This window comes from Typopeltis vanoorti, chromosome 15 (genome assembly GCF_054136105.1).
Source record: "Typopeltis vanoorti isolate ZY-2024b chromosome 15, IOZ_Tvanoo_1.0, whole genome shotgun sequence".
In the NCBI taxonomy this organism is placed as follows: domain Eukaryota; kingdom Metazoa; phylum Arthropoda; class Arachnida; order Uropygi; family Thelyphonidae; genus Typopeltis; species Typopeltis vanoorti.
Genome location: NC_143563.1, coordinates 74,550,924 through 74,569,139, shown reverse-complemented (window position 1 = coordinate 74,569,139; position 18,216 = coordinate 74,550,924). Strand labels below are relative to the sequence as shown.

The following is an 18,216-nucleotide window of genomic DNA, read 5'->3' as shown; positions in this document are numbered from 1 at the left end:
CCCGCTCATTGTAAGCTGTATTAGCTTTATCTTGCAATGGAGGATTTTGGGTTTTTTATGTTTGAAATGATCTGAGGGTTTGTAGTCTGCTGCCTATTGAATTAGCTGATTTGGGGGATTATCTGTGTCTGTGAAGAATTTTTCTGCAATGCCTGTCATGTAAGTGGCATGAGAAACCTCCTGGTGTAACTGGAGGTTTCTCACGAACCTACGGGCATTAAATGCCATTCTCAGGCATTTGTTATGGATCGTCTGTAATCTGTTGATGTTGATTTTAGCTGTGTGCTCCCAGGTTGGTGATGCGTAAGTGAGTTGTGGTCTTATTACCGATTTATAGAGGAGGATTTTGTTATTTATGTTTAGAAAGCTCTTTCTATTCAAAAGTGGATATAGCTGTGCTATTGTGTGACTTGCTTTAGTGGAGATACTATTTACGTGTGTCTTGAAATTCAGTAGATGTTTGGTAGAGTTCAGTGATATTTGATAGAGTTGTGCCAAGTTGTGTCGTACAGTTTTACCTTCCCTGGCCAGTTATCGTTTAAGATTTTTCCTAATCTTAGGAACTCTCTGTAAACTTCTTCGAACGTTAGGGGCTTTTCCATGGTCTTGGTATTGCTAAGTTATATAGAGAATTGGCTGCTACTTACCTTAGCAGGTTTTTCTTAGTTCTGGCACTCCTGTAGTCCTTTTTGTGACAAGGTTCCAATACTTTTGAGAATAATCCGTCACTAAAACTACTGTCTCCTCACTTCACCATCTCGCTAACAACTCAGTATCATCACTCGGTAATCACTACTACTGTCGTAATACCACTGAAAATTAGATCAATTAAATCATTTGATTTATTTATGTTGCTACATTACTTTTGTCATGGATGAGATCGCCAAGAAAACTTTGACGTCTGTATATGACGTCTTCGTATTGGACACTAGTGGTAATCCATGAATGGGAATATGGATAAAGGAATGTTGCCATTTAATTCCGTTTTAAATTACTTTGCATTTATAACTTCTTGTTTTTTATTTTATTATTTTTATGCTATTGTTAATTAATAGTAACTTTTTTATATTGCTTGTATTTTCTTTAGTAATCACAGTGAAACACGCTATTCCCATTGTAATGGGAGCTAACATTGGAACTTCCGTTACCAATACTATTGTTTCCTTGGCTCAGATGGGTAATCGTAGTCAGTTCAGAAGGGCCTTTGCTGCAGCTACTGTGCATGACATGTTCAACTTTCTCACTGTCATAGTTCTTCTTCCACTGGAAGTAGGAACCGGTAAGTATATCGTCCTTTCTTAGGTTCAGACACCAGCCTTAAGTATAATATCTTATACATGGGGGCATCTAGTCCCAATATTTAAATTTAATAAACACATATATATATATATATATATAATAACTTACAAGATCTGTGTAACTTAGTGGAAGCGGAGCTTGCATCCTCTGCACTTGGCCGCTCGAAGTTAAACCTAGGTTCAAGTCTAGTCACCGACTGGAGGAACTTTTTCTAAGCCTATCTTCGACTGGTTCCAGAGTTAGATCTCTGGCATGGGCAAGCAGGTTTTTCCTCAAGGAAACTTGGGTTTTTCGCCCCACAAACTCAACAAAATCGACCATAGTACCCACATTGTTTCAAACAATAACATATCCTGGTAACACTTGTTTGCTGGTCTGTTCATCAGTAGCCACCTATAATTAGACATGGGCCAGCTATCTCTAATTGGCTACCAGTGGAGATTGAACTGCCCACTCAGTCTCCAAAAGCTAGATAGGGTATAAAGGACTCGCCTACTCTCTACTAGAGAATAAAAGTCGTTAGCTAATTTCTTTTTTGTTTATTTATAATAACTTACACGATATTCAACCACGTATTTTCCAGTTTGTACTACGATCCGGTTATCTTTGACCAACTAGTTACTTGATGGCAGATTAACATGTGAAGCTTCTACAGCAGTCGACTTTGTAGCATTTGTCCTCGGTTGGAAAAATGTAAGTTTAAACCCCGTCTAAGACGCGAGGTTACTTAAACTAGACTTTTCGAGTGAAGGTGAGTTAGCTGGTCTCGAACGGCGGTGAAGATCATTTCATCCAGCAGGGCAGGACAGACCAGACCAGACAGCACGCAATGAACAGACATAATTACCAGAGGTGGTTGTGAGGGCTTCGTCTGTGAATGTTTAAGGAGCGGTATGATAGGTTTTGTTCCGCGATGAGTCGTCTGACTCCATAGAGACACCCACATACGGGTAATAATATATTGCTTTGATCGTAATTCTTATAATACTAATAACTACTTTCGGTTATTTTTAGTGACTGTTTAGTTGGTTTCACTGCGTGAAACCAACGAAATTTCGTTGAAAAATGTAATTCAGTGCGGCCTTTTAGGAATCTTATTATCCATCGTAAAAAGTAGATGTCGGAAAGTTCTGTTATGGAGATAAAGAATTAGGAACACACTGTTGTGTACAAACAAAAAATTCTACACATCGGTTGTTTTAATTTTTATCAACCTTTAATTGTATTTTTCATTTTTATAATTGCAATTATACATAGATATTTTCTTATTTTTTGTATTTTATTTTTGTTAGTGTACAGATTTGTCACAAAATGTGATCATTCTCTTGATACGTCTGAGCAAGCAAGAATACAGGCCACACTCACTAACCTCGTGTACTTGAAATATTACCAACAGGCAGAATGTTTGCGGAGTAGAGTGAGTGAACTATTTGTCGGAGACAAGTTGAGTGCAAATAAAGTTGATAATTAGGAAATGATGAATTACAGATTAGAGTGAAGCCATCGTAATAATTCATTTAATTAGTGAGAAGAAAGAACAGTAATCGAGAGCCTTCGTAGTCAGTACGAATCGGCGACTCTTGGTGGAAAGATCCGAGTTAGAAACCCGTCTAGCTAGAACCCAAAGGCATTTGTAATTTTTTTTTCTTCCAAGGGTTTCCCTGAAATTAGCAATGAGGAGATATTTAAATCCTCGTTTGTCGCACAGAGATGAATATTTTGCAAATTTAACTCCACCTCCAAGTTAATGAATGGAGATTTGATTTGTAGCGCAATTTCGATTGGAAAAGAACCGAGTTCGGTTCTCGCCGTGACGAGAGAAATCTTTATATGGGCGTTTTCAATTGAAGGTGAGTTAGCCGACCTCATGCAGAGATAGCAGGTTTTGTCTCCCGGAAACAAGATTTTTTCATAACACAGGCAAATCGGCGATGAGACTTAGGTGGCTGCTTCCGGTCAGCTAAAGTCAGTCCGCTGAAAAAATTGTGGATTTTTTCAATGAACTAGTTTTTGTTACTGCTAATTAGTATTTGCAACTCTGGCTTTTCTTATCACTCCATCAGAGAATCATCCATTGTTGCTATTCGTAGTGTCCTTGTAGCCAGCTAAGTAACTAAGGCAACGCCTAGAAATGACAAGTTTGAAATGCAGCAAAAACCTACAAATTTGTATCTCATCAATAAACACATTTTTCTTCTTCTCTTAATTTTACACATTTTCTTGCATTAAGGAACAACACATACCCTAACGACGATCCTGCGCGCGCGCACGTGTGTGTGACACGCACAACAGCATTTAATAATAAACCCAAACATCAGCAATTTTGTTTTTCAGTGTTTTTTTATGTGGTGTATGAAATATCTGGTATGAATGAAAGTAATGTTTTTATTTTAAAAGTACTCCCCGCAATAAAAATACGAAAACATACAAAACAGGTGTAATGTTCATGAACAAATTTCTATCTATTTACGTGTTGTATATGCTTTCTTTATATTTAAATTATACTGAACGTTAATCAGTGCTTTGGTCATGTAATTCTACACGGCTTGGAAAGAAGTCAACGGACACCATAGTGTGAGGAACAAACAACCATGGCACTCACCTTAATAAGATATAGGACCCGTTCGCTGCGATCACTGCAGCAGTCCTATGGGGCATACTTTCCACAAGCATACAATAGCGATCAATGGGAATTTTGGACCATTCTTCCTGTAGGCATGTAATGAGGTCTTCGACTATTATAGGGTGAACATCCCTTGACCTCACCCGACGCTCCAGTACATTTCCACAGATGATCAGCAGAGTTGAGATTAGGGCTCTGCAAAAGCCAGTCGAAGTGTGATGACGTTCATGTCCACAAACCATTAAGTTACAGCAGCAGTTGTTGCTGTAACTGCATGACAGGTGCATCGATTTGATGAAAGAGACAATGATCACTTCCGTAGAAAGGCCACAAAGTAGGAAGCATTGCATTGTAGACATGAATGTTCAGATACCTTCTGGAGTTCAATGTTCGTGGTACCACAGATGTTCCAGATCAAACCAAGAAAAACAGGACTATACCATCACACCACTGCCTTTGAATTCCATAATTGGGGTTATGTACTCTGGTTCACTGGGCATCTGCCACACCTGCTCATATGCTTAGTAGATGGTGTAGCGTGAATCGTCGCTCCATAACACTGCTTTCCAAGTTCCACTGTACACGTTCTTTGCCACTATAGATGAGGCTGCATGCTGGTTCGGGTAATGTGGAACTTGTATATTACAGTCCTACCATGGAAACCTATGTCGTGAGCCTCGGATCTGAATGTTTTTGTGCAGTTCCGTGCTACAGCTAATGCCTGGAACTCTGCTTACAACATTGGCCGACGAATGGTAGAATTTTACATGTAGTCCTTTGTAGCACCTTATAGTGAAGTTCGGCGAGTGTGGTGGGTCGTCCACTGCGGGTAGCACTTGCAATTGACTCCCTGTGCATCCACCTCAATATAGTATCACTGACGTTGACCCAGGATAGCCCATATTCTCTTTCAATCTACATCAGTTCCCTAAGATTGTACAAACACATCACTGATCTATTATTCTAGATCTCAGTAACTGCTTAAATAACCAGTTATTTATACTTCATTTTATCTGTCTCAGAGAACAATGTGATCTGTGTTTGTATATGTGCTGAAATACAAACAGAAAAAGAGGGTGGAAAATTCGGCGTCTGGGAGAGTCCTCTCTTTCAGGGCCTTGAGTTTGCCTTCACATCCGCGGTTCGCTTAGAATTCCAACTTCGTTAAAGGGATAGAGGCAAACGAACTGAAAATAATAACAAAAAACACTACTGATACTCAAATAAAGAAGACCAAACCGAATCTTGAGCCTACCTCGATCTGATTTGCAAGACAGCTGGATTCACCTCATCTGCAAACAACTGTTCCGTAAAACCTCTTTTATGCTTAAAAGAGATTGTTCGATGATGAGGAAGCTGAAGAAAGTGTGAGAAAACATACCAATAATACTATTATATAATTTCCGTATGGGGTCAGATATGTCCCTTTGCCTGGTCTTCCAAATATGATACTCTAGTTCTGTAATGAGGAACATGTAAAGTTTGGTTTCCTTGGTTGTCAGATAAAGGGAAAAAAGGAATAAATGCATATTGCTAAGATGGTGAAGTAACCCAGAGGATTGCTGCAATACTGAGAAGGACCCTAACCTGCAGAGATAAAAGAGTTATCATTCTGTTGTATAAGACCCTGATCAGAGACTATTGTTCTCAAATTTGGTCTCCAGGATTTGAAGGGGATAAATTAACTGTGGAAAGGGTACAGAGGCAGATAACAAAGATGGTTTCAGGACTGTACAATGTCAGTTATGAGGATCGGCTGAGGGAATTTGGACTGCAGAGTTTCGTTGGTAGGAGGAGGAGAAGAGGTGATATGATCGAGACTTAAACCATTGAGAGGCAGTTACAGGGTGGACGTTGGGGAGTTCTTTTGCTTGGTAGAACAGTGGGAAGGAGCGATGACAAGGGGGTCATCCCTGGAAGTTATGAAAGGAAGCTGTGAGCAAGATGGTGAGGAGTGGTTTCTATGCATGGAGGGTGGTTGAACCGTGGAATGCATTGCCTGAGATAGTGAGAGCAAGAATGGTCAATAAGTTCAAGAAGTGGTATGATAAACTGTGTCCTAAGAAGGACCTCCCACGATGAGTCTCTTGACTCCATGGAGGTCTGAATAATAATAATAAATACCTCATCGACAGTGAAGATTGGAATTTGTAGAGCCTTGCCTACATGGAGGTGTCTGTTAATTTCTTTCCAAGCAGTGTATGACCAAAGTGTTGTTTCTTAAATATTGTTTTGTTTCACTTTTGGCTTTATGACTGTAATGTCTCTGTAGAGTTTAGGCAGCAAACTGCATTATTATCTGTATTGTGTTCGTGATACCAGACTTTCTTGCATTTCTCTTTCTTAATAGTATTACCAGGTCATGACAAATGGAATATCTGCCAGGAGAAACGTCAGATGGTGTTCCAATGTATTGTGTTTGGCAGGTATTAGGTATAGAGGAAGATAAAATGTAAGGGAAATGCAAAAGTAACTTGTACCTTTTCATCAGTAAATCATTAGAAGTGTCAATGTAAGAAAATGATTGCCTTTTTAGTTCAATGACATGCTGCATTGTCATATTGAAATTCAATTTTCAAATTCATCAAATGCCTCAATTATGGATGGCAATAGCCTTCATTTCAGGATGTCAACATAGCCAAAGCATTGAGTACCTCATACAAGAACAGTAGTCGAACAACCAACCTCTCATGAAGGCTCCTTATGTATAAAAAAAAAAAAAAACCCTCTTTACTCAAAATTAACTCCAAACTATCTGGAAAATACAACTAACTATCAGAGCTATCATATCCACTAATTAGATACTTAGTGAGTTATGACTTAGCAGGAGTAGCATGTTTGGAGGACAACAAGAATTACAAAATTTTAGAAAAATTGTACATATTTACTTGAATTTTAGGGAGCAAAATAGTGCTTGCCTAGAGGTGGCATATATCCTAACAGCAGTCCTATTGACTATAGCTTCCAAACAATCTTGGTCAAAAACTTCATGATTTAATTTCCACTTTGTATGCTTCTTTGAACTTTCTTTAAAAACATGCCTCATGCATGCTTCCCCCCCCACTCCCTTTGGGAGTATACGATAAGTCTATAAGAAGCTGTTCATTAACATTAATCTTTAAAGATTAAGGCAATATGAGAAGGTTTGGTCTTTGGGGGGGGGGGGGACAGGAAGATTTCCACATTAACGGTGCAGGGCTACCACATCTGCACTATTACTAATAACCCTTCCTAGCTTCACATCATCTGCAAACAACTGAATACAGGTCCCAGTACTGAGCCCTGTGAAACCCTCCCTTGTAACCTTCTGCCTCCTTGATACCTATCACATAGCCAATCCTATTCACTAACCTGACATTTAAACCCACGTGCTGCAATTTAAATATCAGCTTATCATATGGAATCCTGTCAAATGCCTTTGTAAAAATAAAAAAAAAAAAAAGGCAGAATATGCCTTTCCCTCATCAACTGCTCTTGTCACTTTATTATAAAAGCCAATGATATTACTAAAACAAGAGAGCACTCCTTAGCAAATCCATGCTGAGTTTCACAGATAACATTACCCTCATCTGCCCAATGCTGTAAATGATCTCTCACTAATTTAGAGAAATTAGTGAGGATAAATGTGTAAAAGATGAAACACAAACTGGTCCATAGTTTGACACTTCCAGTTTGCTACCACCCTTATGCAATCACTATCTTACTCTTCTTCCACCCTTTGGATACCTTTCCCATGGCCAGACTCCCATTGAAATGAGAGATCAATGGAGCTGTCAGTAACTTAGCACATTCTCTCAAAACTTGTGATGAAATTCCATCCAGTCCTATTGCTTTATCGACATCCAGAGTATTCAGTATTTGAAACACACTCTCTTCTTGCACGTCTAAACCTCGAACCTGCTCTATCACTCTAGTATTAAAATCTACTTCTCCAGGATCAAATACCCCAATAAAGTGTTTATTGAACAACTCCACTATGTCCTTTGCACCAGTCACTCTATTCCCATTTTTAGCCGGTAATGTCATTCTTCCGCAATCATTTTTTCTCCCATTGGCCACATAGCAAAAAAAAAAAAAAAAAAAAAAAAAAAAAAAAAAAAAAATTCTCGGATCTCAGGGCCGATCTGTTCTTGTATTCCAGTTTTGCCTTCTTTGCCATACTAGTCACTCTCTCGAGCAACCTGATCTAATATTCTTCATGCATCTGCTCTCTACCCCTCTCCTTATACCTCTTACATAACCTCTTTTTTACCCGCAGTTCCCGTTTGATACTGTTTGTTATCCACTTTACACCAAATGAATTCTTCCCCTCCATGGAAGTGACCCAAGTATCTAAGAATATTATAATTAGCGGTCTTATAATTCCATACACATTCCTTTCTCTTTGATATTCCTGCATTATTCATCTTCCAAGTCAAAACCACATGGTCACTCTCCCCAACTGGGAGCTGAGATGCCATATCAGTTATATCAGATCTTCTGATGCTATGACCAAATCTAAAACTCTTGAACCTCATTTCCTTCTACTACATGTTGTCTAAGACATTTGTCCCTCAAGAATTCTAGAAATTCCATTCTCTTATTACTACATGCAGCATCCTCTTCCCAATTTATACTGCTGTAGTTAAAATCTCTGATAATAATTTTCTTGCACTTGGCAAGCTGAACTGTCTAAAAATCTCCTGCTCTTCACCCTCTATGCTCCCTGGCTTTTAGCAATACTCCACTAAATATCCTGTCCTACCTACCTCTACCTCATACCATATGCTTTCAAAACCATTAGTGCCACTGCCCTCCAAAACCTCCACTCTAAGAGGACATAAGTCATCACTTACAAGCAGTACTCCACCACCGCATATTCCCTTTCCTATCCTGTCAAAAATGCTACCCTGCTATTGCTGTTAGTATATCATTTTCTGTCCACTATCTCAGAGATCTCAATAATCTTTGGAGAGGCTGATGCCATCAGTGTCACCGATTCATCTCCTGTATTCTGGATACTCCTGGCATAAGTATAAAGAATCAAGGCATTGTCACTGTAACTGTAGTGTAAATAGTTAACAAACTAGTTATACTTTAACGTGAATGTCAAATTACGAAGGAACAAGTATCCTGCTTTCTATTGTGATGCCAGATTGTGCAGTCACTTTTGGCATCTATAAACACCTCTGTGGTACACAATTCATCCTTTGATTGGAAAAGGCACGAGTTCGATGTCATGATAAGAGGAATCTTTATATGGGCATTTTCAACTGAAGTTGAGTTAGCCAATCTTGCATGGGGGTAACAGGGTCCCCCCCCCCCAGTAACTTGGGAGTGTTTCCCTGCATACAGACAAATTGGTAATGAGAACACACACACAGTTTACAGACAAAAAATACTAGTGGTGGTGGTGGTAGCAGATAGCATTGTGGTAATAATATTCTGTGTAGTTGGTGGATTAAGTGGTGGAGATGGGGAGGTGTAATAATAATAATAATGGAGATATTAATAATAATATCTTTTTTTCTAATTCTTTCACTCCTTCCTTCAATCACAATTTTTGAAAGTACTATTTTCGTATAAATTTACTGCATAAGTGTACATTTCATTTTTAGTGGACAGTTGGACTATCTTCTGTGCCATGCAAATAAATAATCACAAGCATATGATTATCATCAACAGACCTTCATGAGTCAAAAACTCATGAAAATTTCTCACTGTTGCACACAGTTTATTGAGCTGTGCCTTGTATCTGTACTCACTACACTTTCGAGCAACCATTCTCCATGCAAAGAATCAGATTGTTCCCCCCCCCAACCAACTTGTCTCGGTCATACCTTTCCCTGTAACTGGCATTCCCTGAATTTGTTCTTCTATTTTCAACATTCTAGAAATTAGAAATGTCTTTGGAATTGTGGTTAGGAAAACAAATTCAGGGATCACCTTAGTCACTAGATTTTTCTCAACTGTTCATCTTCTCAGAACAGTGTGACCAAATTTGTAGTCCAGGACCTTGTACGGTGGAGCTATAAGTTTGTTTTTTTATTCCTACATGTCATATGCTCTCCATCTTTGCTATAATCAGTTGTATCACAATTATTATTAACACCTGACCTCCAAGGAGTCAGCGACTCATCAAGAGCTATGTTCAATTCTCATAATGTGGTTTCCAAATTTCCTAAATTTTTGAGGTCCTCTCTAACATCATCTGCAAGTGTCTTATTATTATTATTATTATTATTACACTCTCCATGGAGGGTGTACAACTACAGTTATACAGACTGCAGCTGTAGTTAAGGTGTTTATAATTTGAAATCTCCATCCAAGAATGCATGTGGAGCCTCCTTTTCACTTCCTAGGAACTTTTCCCACTGCAAGACTTTCATTAAATAAGCAGGTCAAGGGCATAGCTAACTGTTGTGCACATTCCATAAGAATATGTGGTGATATATCATCCATTCCCATAGCCTTATTAACATCTAACCCAATCAACACCTGATACACCTCTGATTCTTTCACTTACAGTTCTCCTAATACTTGCCTCCCTTCTATATATTGAATAGCATCATTTACACCAGTATAGTATACCCTCATACAGTGCTCATTCAATAATTTCACTATATCCTTTGCAATGGTCACTCTGCTGCCCATGACTATCCACCAGTGTCAACCTACCATAATTATTCTTTCTCTTACTTGCTATATAGTAGAAGAATTCTCCAGAATTAACCTTGACCTGACTAGCCAATCTCCTCTCATAGTGCACCTTTTCTTTCTTTACCATATTCGTTACCTTCATATCCTGCACCTTATGCTACTCATGGATCTGATCCCCACCAATTGTCTTGTACCTCCTCCATAATTTTTGATTTCACTGTTCATCCATTTCACTCCTACTCATTTACTTGCTCAAACCATGGTACTTGTGTCAGATACTATTTTTATGAATTTCCATGCACTCAACATCTTTTCGGCACAGCTCTTCTGCCCAACATACTAATGCTAACTACAGAGCTTCCCATTATCATTCACCTTATACTTCCATATATCGATCTTTGACTGTAACCTTTTCTTGTTTCACCACTTCCCAAATAAGTACCTTATGATCATAATAAATTTAGTTTAATCCTTTATCCAAGTGTAAGCAAAGTTTGCACCTGAAGTATCTTCAAGACTGAGGCAACTCGTGGTAAAGGTGGACCAAGCTCTCATCACTCCTTGTTCGAGTATCTCCCATAATGCAAAGCACATCTCCTTGCAGACATCTCCTTGGAGAAAAAACTTCCAACATCTTTCTCTAAATTCAGAGTAATTTAATAATAAGGTGGTACACCTTTTGGCAACTCGTATAGGTAAATATGACTTCTCCATTGTTTCTGCCTTAGTATCACCACTTCTGGGTCTGGCTCCCAATGATGAGACCTCAATAAAGATCGAAACCGGTCTGGGTAGTGGCCCTTCCCTTAATGCATAGTATTATACATGTCTGCAAGGAGATGTGCTTTGCATTATGGGAGATACTGGGACAAGGAGTGATGAGAGCTTGGTCCACCTTTACCACAAGTTGCCTCAGTCCTGAAGATACTTCAGGTGCAACTTTGTTTGCTTACACTTGGATAAAGGATTCAACTAAATTTATTATAGTCTAACCAAGTAAGAAAAAACTTCCAATACCTTATGATCACTCTCACCAACTGGCCGCAGTGTCAATAGCACATTAACAACTACATCTTATAAAATTATCACCAAATCCAAAACACTAAAACCTCTAGTTGCTTCAGTCACAATTTGCCTAAACATTTCACAATCAGTATTCTCTACATTCCCTGGCCTATAACAGCATCCTATGAGATGTATTAGCCTGTTAATTTCAACTTCACATCACGCATCTTCAAAATCAGTATGTATACCTATACTATTAATTTCCAGTTTGTGGTTACAGTTCCTTCAATCATTAGCAGCAGCACCCCCTTCCTATTTTCACCTTTGTATACCCTTCCAGAAAATAGTACATCCTGTATTGTATTATTTCCTGTATTTTACTAGAATATAAAATTGCATTACTTCCATCTCTTACAAATAAATTCCCCTCCAAATGAATGCATCCTTATTTTCAAAATTCAAACCTTACACTTCACAGCATTAGATTGGCGGTCCATACATTTGCCAATACAGTCTGTTCAAAATCTTCTGGAGAGCTAAATTCTCCTTTACAACACCTGCATTTAAAAATCTAAATATCTCTCCATATCATTAGCATACAAATTAAGCTATAATCAAATTAAGCTCAAACCCATACCACAGTACTGGTTACTTTCCTCTTCTGGGAAATTGCATTACTAACATGCAACCTGCTGATAACTATCAGATAATCCAATCTAGTATCTAACCACATCAGCCTAATTTAAACACTAACTTGTCATGAGAAATCTGACAAAAAGCCTTTGTAAAATATACTATTGTGTGTATTATATTACTGTGTAAGTGCACATTCATAGCACAATTAGAAGAACAACGGTATGTTGCACCCTTCGATTGGAAAAGGCCTAAGTTCAATTCTTGTCACGATGAGAGGAATCTTTATACGGTTTGTTTTTTTGAATTGAAGGTTAGTTAGCCAATCTCATACCATGGTAGCAGAGTTTTTTCATCCTGCATACAGATAAATCGGGCCTTCAGTACACATGCAATTTACAGACAAAAACTACTAGTGGTGGTGGGCAGTAGATGATGATAGTAGTAGCAGTTCAGTGTTGTTGATGAAGTGGCAGGAAGTTGTAGAGAGAGCCCTCTCTACAACTCAATGAGTCTTTGGACTCCTTGAAGGTGTCACATAATAGTAATAATAGTATGCATCTTATTGTGCAAGCACTGTGCTGTAAATTACTGTCATTAATATTGTTATCATTTAACAGCAGTATGCTATGTATAGCATTAACATTCAATTTGTTTTCTGTTAAGTATAGAATGGTTTCAAATATTTTTATCTTTCAGGTTACTTGGAACACCTGACAGATGCAATTGTGTCATCCACAAGCTGGACTGCAAAAGAACATCTAAATCAGCAGTTACTGACTGTAGTCACAAAACCTTTCACCGACCTCATCATTCAAGTAAGAGATTACTATAGTAAATAAAGAACTAATCAAAAATTCTTCAGATAGCATATGCTGATTTAGTATTATCAGAATTACCCTTACATAATTACTGCTTGCTGTAGAGTGGTTTATGATGTACTTGCATGAACCTGCAAGATTGTGACTAAACAGTGGTTCCCAGCAGAAAGGTAATTATTCCATTCCATTTTTCTTAACATAAATCCTATCCACAAAAGATTTAAACCTGTAGCATATTAGTATATTGTGGGTGGGCTATTTTAGAGATTAAACATGAAACTTTCAAGCTACATCAGGTTCACTTTAGATATGAAATATTCAAATCTTTCACTTAAAATATACCGACAGGAATGGATATGAATGACACAAGAGGGATAGCATTGTTAATAATAGCAGAGGAATTATTTTCCACCTAGAGTGGAAGTAAAAGATGGCAGTATATACATTTCTGATATTATTTGGTGCCAGGAAATGTAGACCATAAAAGAAGGGGAGGGGGTCCTATTGGGAAATTTAATTATGAGAATACAGATTAGAAAGAGGAAATAGCATTTAAATTAACTCTGCATTCTGCATGTGTTATTCTGGCTAGTTTTCTTGTCTTCTTCTTATTATTATTATTACAGGCTACTCCATGGAGTTCTTATACTTATCGAGGGAGGCCCTAAACATCATGCCAAGCACTATCCAACATTTGTGCATTAGCATACTTTGCTTTCAACTCATTCACAGCGAAGGCACCCACAACAGACTCTGGCAACCTATTCCACTCTTTCACCACTCTCCAAGCAAAAAATCTAGTTCTAACACCCTTGCTCAGTTTCCAAAAAGGATGGCCCCAGTTCTCCTACCATCAAACCTGTTCTGAAAACATTCCTCTGTATTAATCTTGTAAAACCCTTCAGTAATTTGTATGTCTTAATCATATCACCCTTTTTTCACCTGTCAACCAATTTCTGTCCCACAAATCTTAATCCTGTTCTCATGAGGTTCATTCTATAGACCTGCTACCATCTTGGTCACTCGTCTGTGGATCCTCTCCATCTCTTTCTCAACTCCAAGAAACCCTGGTGTCTAGATCTGTACACAGTAGTAAATATGGGCTCTTATTAAGGCTTGATAAAGAGAAATAATAACCTGCTTGTTTCTGCTTATCAAGGTATTCTTCAGTACCCAAGTGATCTGATGAACTGCTTTAGCCACTTTTGCTATATGCCCCCGAAACTTTAACTCCCAATCCACTAACACTCCCAAATCTCTGACTTCATCAGTTCCCTAGAGTACAGTTCCATCAATGTGATATACAACTGTAATCGTTTCACCCCAAAATGCATAACGCCAAAGTTGGGTAGAGCAATAGTGAGTGCACAGGATGTCAAAATTTTGCAGGATGATTTGGATAGTTTGGAGGACTGGCTAAGGAGAATGGATGTCAATTTAATGTGGCAAAATGTAAGATTATGCATTTTGGGGTGAAAAGATTAGCAGCAGTATATGTCAGTTGACCAAGATGATAGCAGGTCTATGGAATGAACCTTATGAGAACAGGTTGAAGATTTGTGGGTTGCAGAAATTGGTTGATAGGCAGAAAAGGGGTGATATGATTGAGACATTCAAATTACTGAAGGGTTTCTATAAGATTAATTCAGAAGATATTTTTGAGAATAGGACTGGTGGTGGGAGGACTAGGGGCCATACATGGAAGCTGGGCAAGAGTGTGGTTAGCAGAGGTGTTAGAGCTAGGTTTTTTACTTGGAGAGTGGTGAATGAGTTGAATAAGCTGCCAGAATCTGTTGTGGGTGCCATGACTGTAAATGAGTTCAAGGCAAAGTATGATAGATATTGTGTGAATGTCGAATAGTTGTTCTTGACATGATGTTAGGGCCTCCCTCGATGAGTCTATGGACTCCTTGGAGTTTCCTGTAATAATAACAATAACCTTACACTTTGCCACATTAAACTGACATCCATTCTCGTTTGCCCACACTGCCAAGTCTATCCAAATCAATTTTAACATCATCTGTATTAACTGTATCGCTACTAAATTTTGCATCATCAGTAAACAACTGAATAGTTTCTCTCAGATCACTTCCTATATTAGTAATGTAGAAAATAAACAGTAGTGGCCCAAGAACAGAGCCCTGTGGCACACCACTAGTCACAGGCCTTCTTCTGAACTCGGCTCCTGGGTAAACCACCCTCTTATCTACCACACCAACCCTATATGCATCCCCATGAGCTGCACTTTACTGATTAGAATTCCATGTGGTATCCTGTCAAAGGCTTTTGCAAAGTCCAACTCTACCACTGTAAACCCATTACCTTTATCCAACTCAGCTGCTGCTGTATTATAAAATGCGAGCAAGTTATTGAAGTTGGATATGGTTTTAAGTTTAGTGGGTGGTTTAAAGGTGACACTGAGGTTATAATGTTGTAGGATTCTGTTGATTCTTTCCGATAACCCTTTAATGTATGGGATGGCTATGGTTTTACTAATCTAGATTCGTTTTTTTTGTTGTTTTATCGAGTATTTTATTAATAGTATTTTTGTTATAGCCATTATTTATGAATGTGTCGCTGATGATTTTTAGTTCTTGTTTCAGGGCTTGCTGGTTAGAGCAAATTGTTGTAGCTCTGTTTTTAAGGGTGTTAATATGGACAAAATATGGAGTCATTAACACCCTTAAAAACGGAGCTACAACAATTTGCTCTAACCAGCAAGCCCTGAAACAAGAACTAAAAATCATCAGCAACACATTCATAAATAATGACTATAACAAAAATACTATTAATAAAATACTCCATAAAACAACAACAAAAATGAATCTAGATTACAATAAAACCATAGCCATCCCATACATTAAAGGGTTATTGGAAAAAATCAACAGAATCCTACAACAGTATAACCTCAATGCCACCTTTAAACCACCCACCAAACTTAAAACCATATTCATCTCCTCTAAGGATCCTCTTCTCCCATTAGCACATGCTGGAGTCTATTGCATCCGCTGCACCTGTAACTTACTGTACATTGGTGAAACAGGACGGACAATCCCTATACGCAAGAAAGAACACATTAGACACATTAAATATAACCATTATGGTGAAGCAGGCCTCTCAGACCATGCACTCAACACCTTACACCAAATCAACTGGAAAAGCACCCACTCTTTACATTGCACAAAAACCTGGTACGAAAGGAAATTTAAGGAAGCCTGCGAAATCCTGATAAACCACCCAAATATCAACAACAAAGACGACATGAAAATTCCAAAGGATCTGGATGGCACACATTCAGCCTACCTAATATATAAGATCCAGCATAAGTCAGGACTCTAGCCAATCTTCAGCTAGTATTAGAAACCATTCCATATCAACTGGCTGGAATGTACATGATGTTAATATATGTATACAGATAGATACTTGTTGTTGTGCCCAATGTATTTCTACAACAAACAGATAACACTAATAACAGGACTCTAGCGTTGATGTATAATTTTTTTTTTTTTTCACCAGAGGTCAAGCCAACAATTGTTGTAGTGGTTGGTCAGTGTCTGTAACAAACCAGTCTGATTGTAGTGTAGCCTGTTTTCTGCATATAGTTGTATGCTCCAGAAGATGACCTTGACATAAAGGTCGAAACATCGAATGTAGATTTTAGTTATATTAAACGAAAGTTTTTATTCAAACACGGTAGTTGTCTCCATAATTTTCAAAAATGTAAAATACAGATTCTCTTCAACTGAATTCCAAAATATATGAAACTTAAAATGGTTATTTATAACACAGTTGTAAAGTCCATAATTTCTAAAATGAATGCTGATCACTGTGCAACACTAAAAGAAAAGTATCTGAAACTGCAATAACAACATTCACTATCTATTTCTTAAAGTTTTAAACTTCTTTTGTGTGCGAGGTATATGCAAAACATTTTAATTTGTTTTTTCATAAAGTAAAAATAGGAGTGCAAGATATATGCAAGGGCAAGTTACATTTGAGTAAATATGGTAGGCAAATTCTTAGATGCAATTATTAGATCTAACACTCTGAAACCCCTAGTATATTCCATCACATGCTGTCTCAGATAATTATTCCTTAGTAACTGTATAAATTTCATTTCCTTCATCCCATGTATCCTCTCCTTCTTCTAATCTATGTTCCCATAGTTGAGATTCCCCATAATAATTACCTGCCCTCTACTGACTGAGCTTATTTGCCGATGCATACTATCCCCATCATTCTTTCTATCCCCTGGTCTATAGAAGCATCCAACTGTATTTTTTGTTCTGGTAGCCTATATCTCACACCAGATAGCCTCAGATCAGCTATTTTCACTGGCCTGTAGTTGAGCTTCTACTCTCTTTGGTTGAGCGGCTGTAATCAATAACACTCCTTTCCCCATTCTTTTTCTCTCCCTGAATACATTCTATCCCACTAACTGTATCATCTTCTGTCAGCCATGTTTCACTACTGCCAATAACTTTTGGCCAGGATAAACTAACCAATGCCACAAACCCCTCCCCCTTGTTCTGAATGCTTCCAGCATTAATGTACATAAAGTGTAGAAACTCTTTAGGCCCACTGCTATCCTGATGCTTTATACTAACAGTTCCATTCTGGCTTGTAACCAGCAGTACCAACTTAGGAATTTTATGCACATGCTTATACTCAACTGCTTCACTGATATCTGTATCCACTCAATAGCTTCTCCCAAAAAAACTAGTTTCCCTGATTTTGCACATTCACTTTCACTTCATTCAACAACACTTTTTCCAGACTCTGAACACTCAATTCATTCAGATGCAAACAATCATCCATCACACTCACTCCACACATCTACAAACTCCATATTATTCCTCCTGTATAACCTATGCATTGAATCATTCACTATTATGGCCATCCTTCTCAGCTCTACTCTGTCATACAGCAACAACAACCTCACTATCTTAACTTTGTTGCACTTTTCTTTTGCTAGATCTAACACTAGATCCAGTAATTCTTTCATGTCCTCCCTCATGTCATACAATACGTTGAAAAAACTTGCAATCTCCATATGAGACTAGCTAACTCATTTTCAGTTGAAAAGCCTTAATAAAGTTTTTTTTGGATCCTAGATGAGATTTTGAACTTTTCTCACCCAAGAGCATTATCAATATTGACTGAGCTATGGAGGCTTGATGCAAAAAGAGAATAAGG

At 38.0% G+C, this 18,216-nt stretch overlaps 1 protein-coding gene across 1 annotated transcript in view; it reads left to right on the top strand.

Moving 5' to 3' along the window:
- The window catches only part of LOC150098897 (sodium-dependent phosphate transport protein 2B-like), a 70,092-nt gene that overhangs the window by 35,563 nt on the left and 16,313 nt on the right, over positions 1-18,216 (top strand). Inside the window, exons 4-5 of the mRNA XM_090405771.1 lie at positions 1,088-1,279; positions 12,899-13,017. Coding sequence (XP_090261897.1) covers positions 1,088-1,279; positions 12,899-13,017 — 311 coding nt within the window. The remainder of the gene's footprint in view (positions 1-1,087; positions 1,280-12,898; positions 13,018-18,216) is intronic.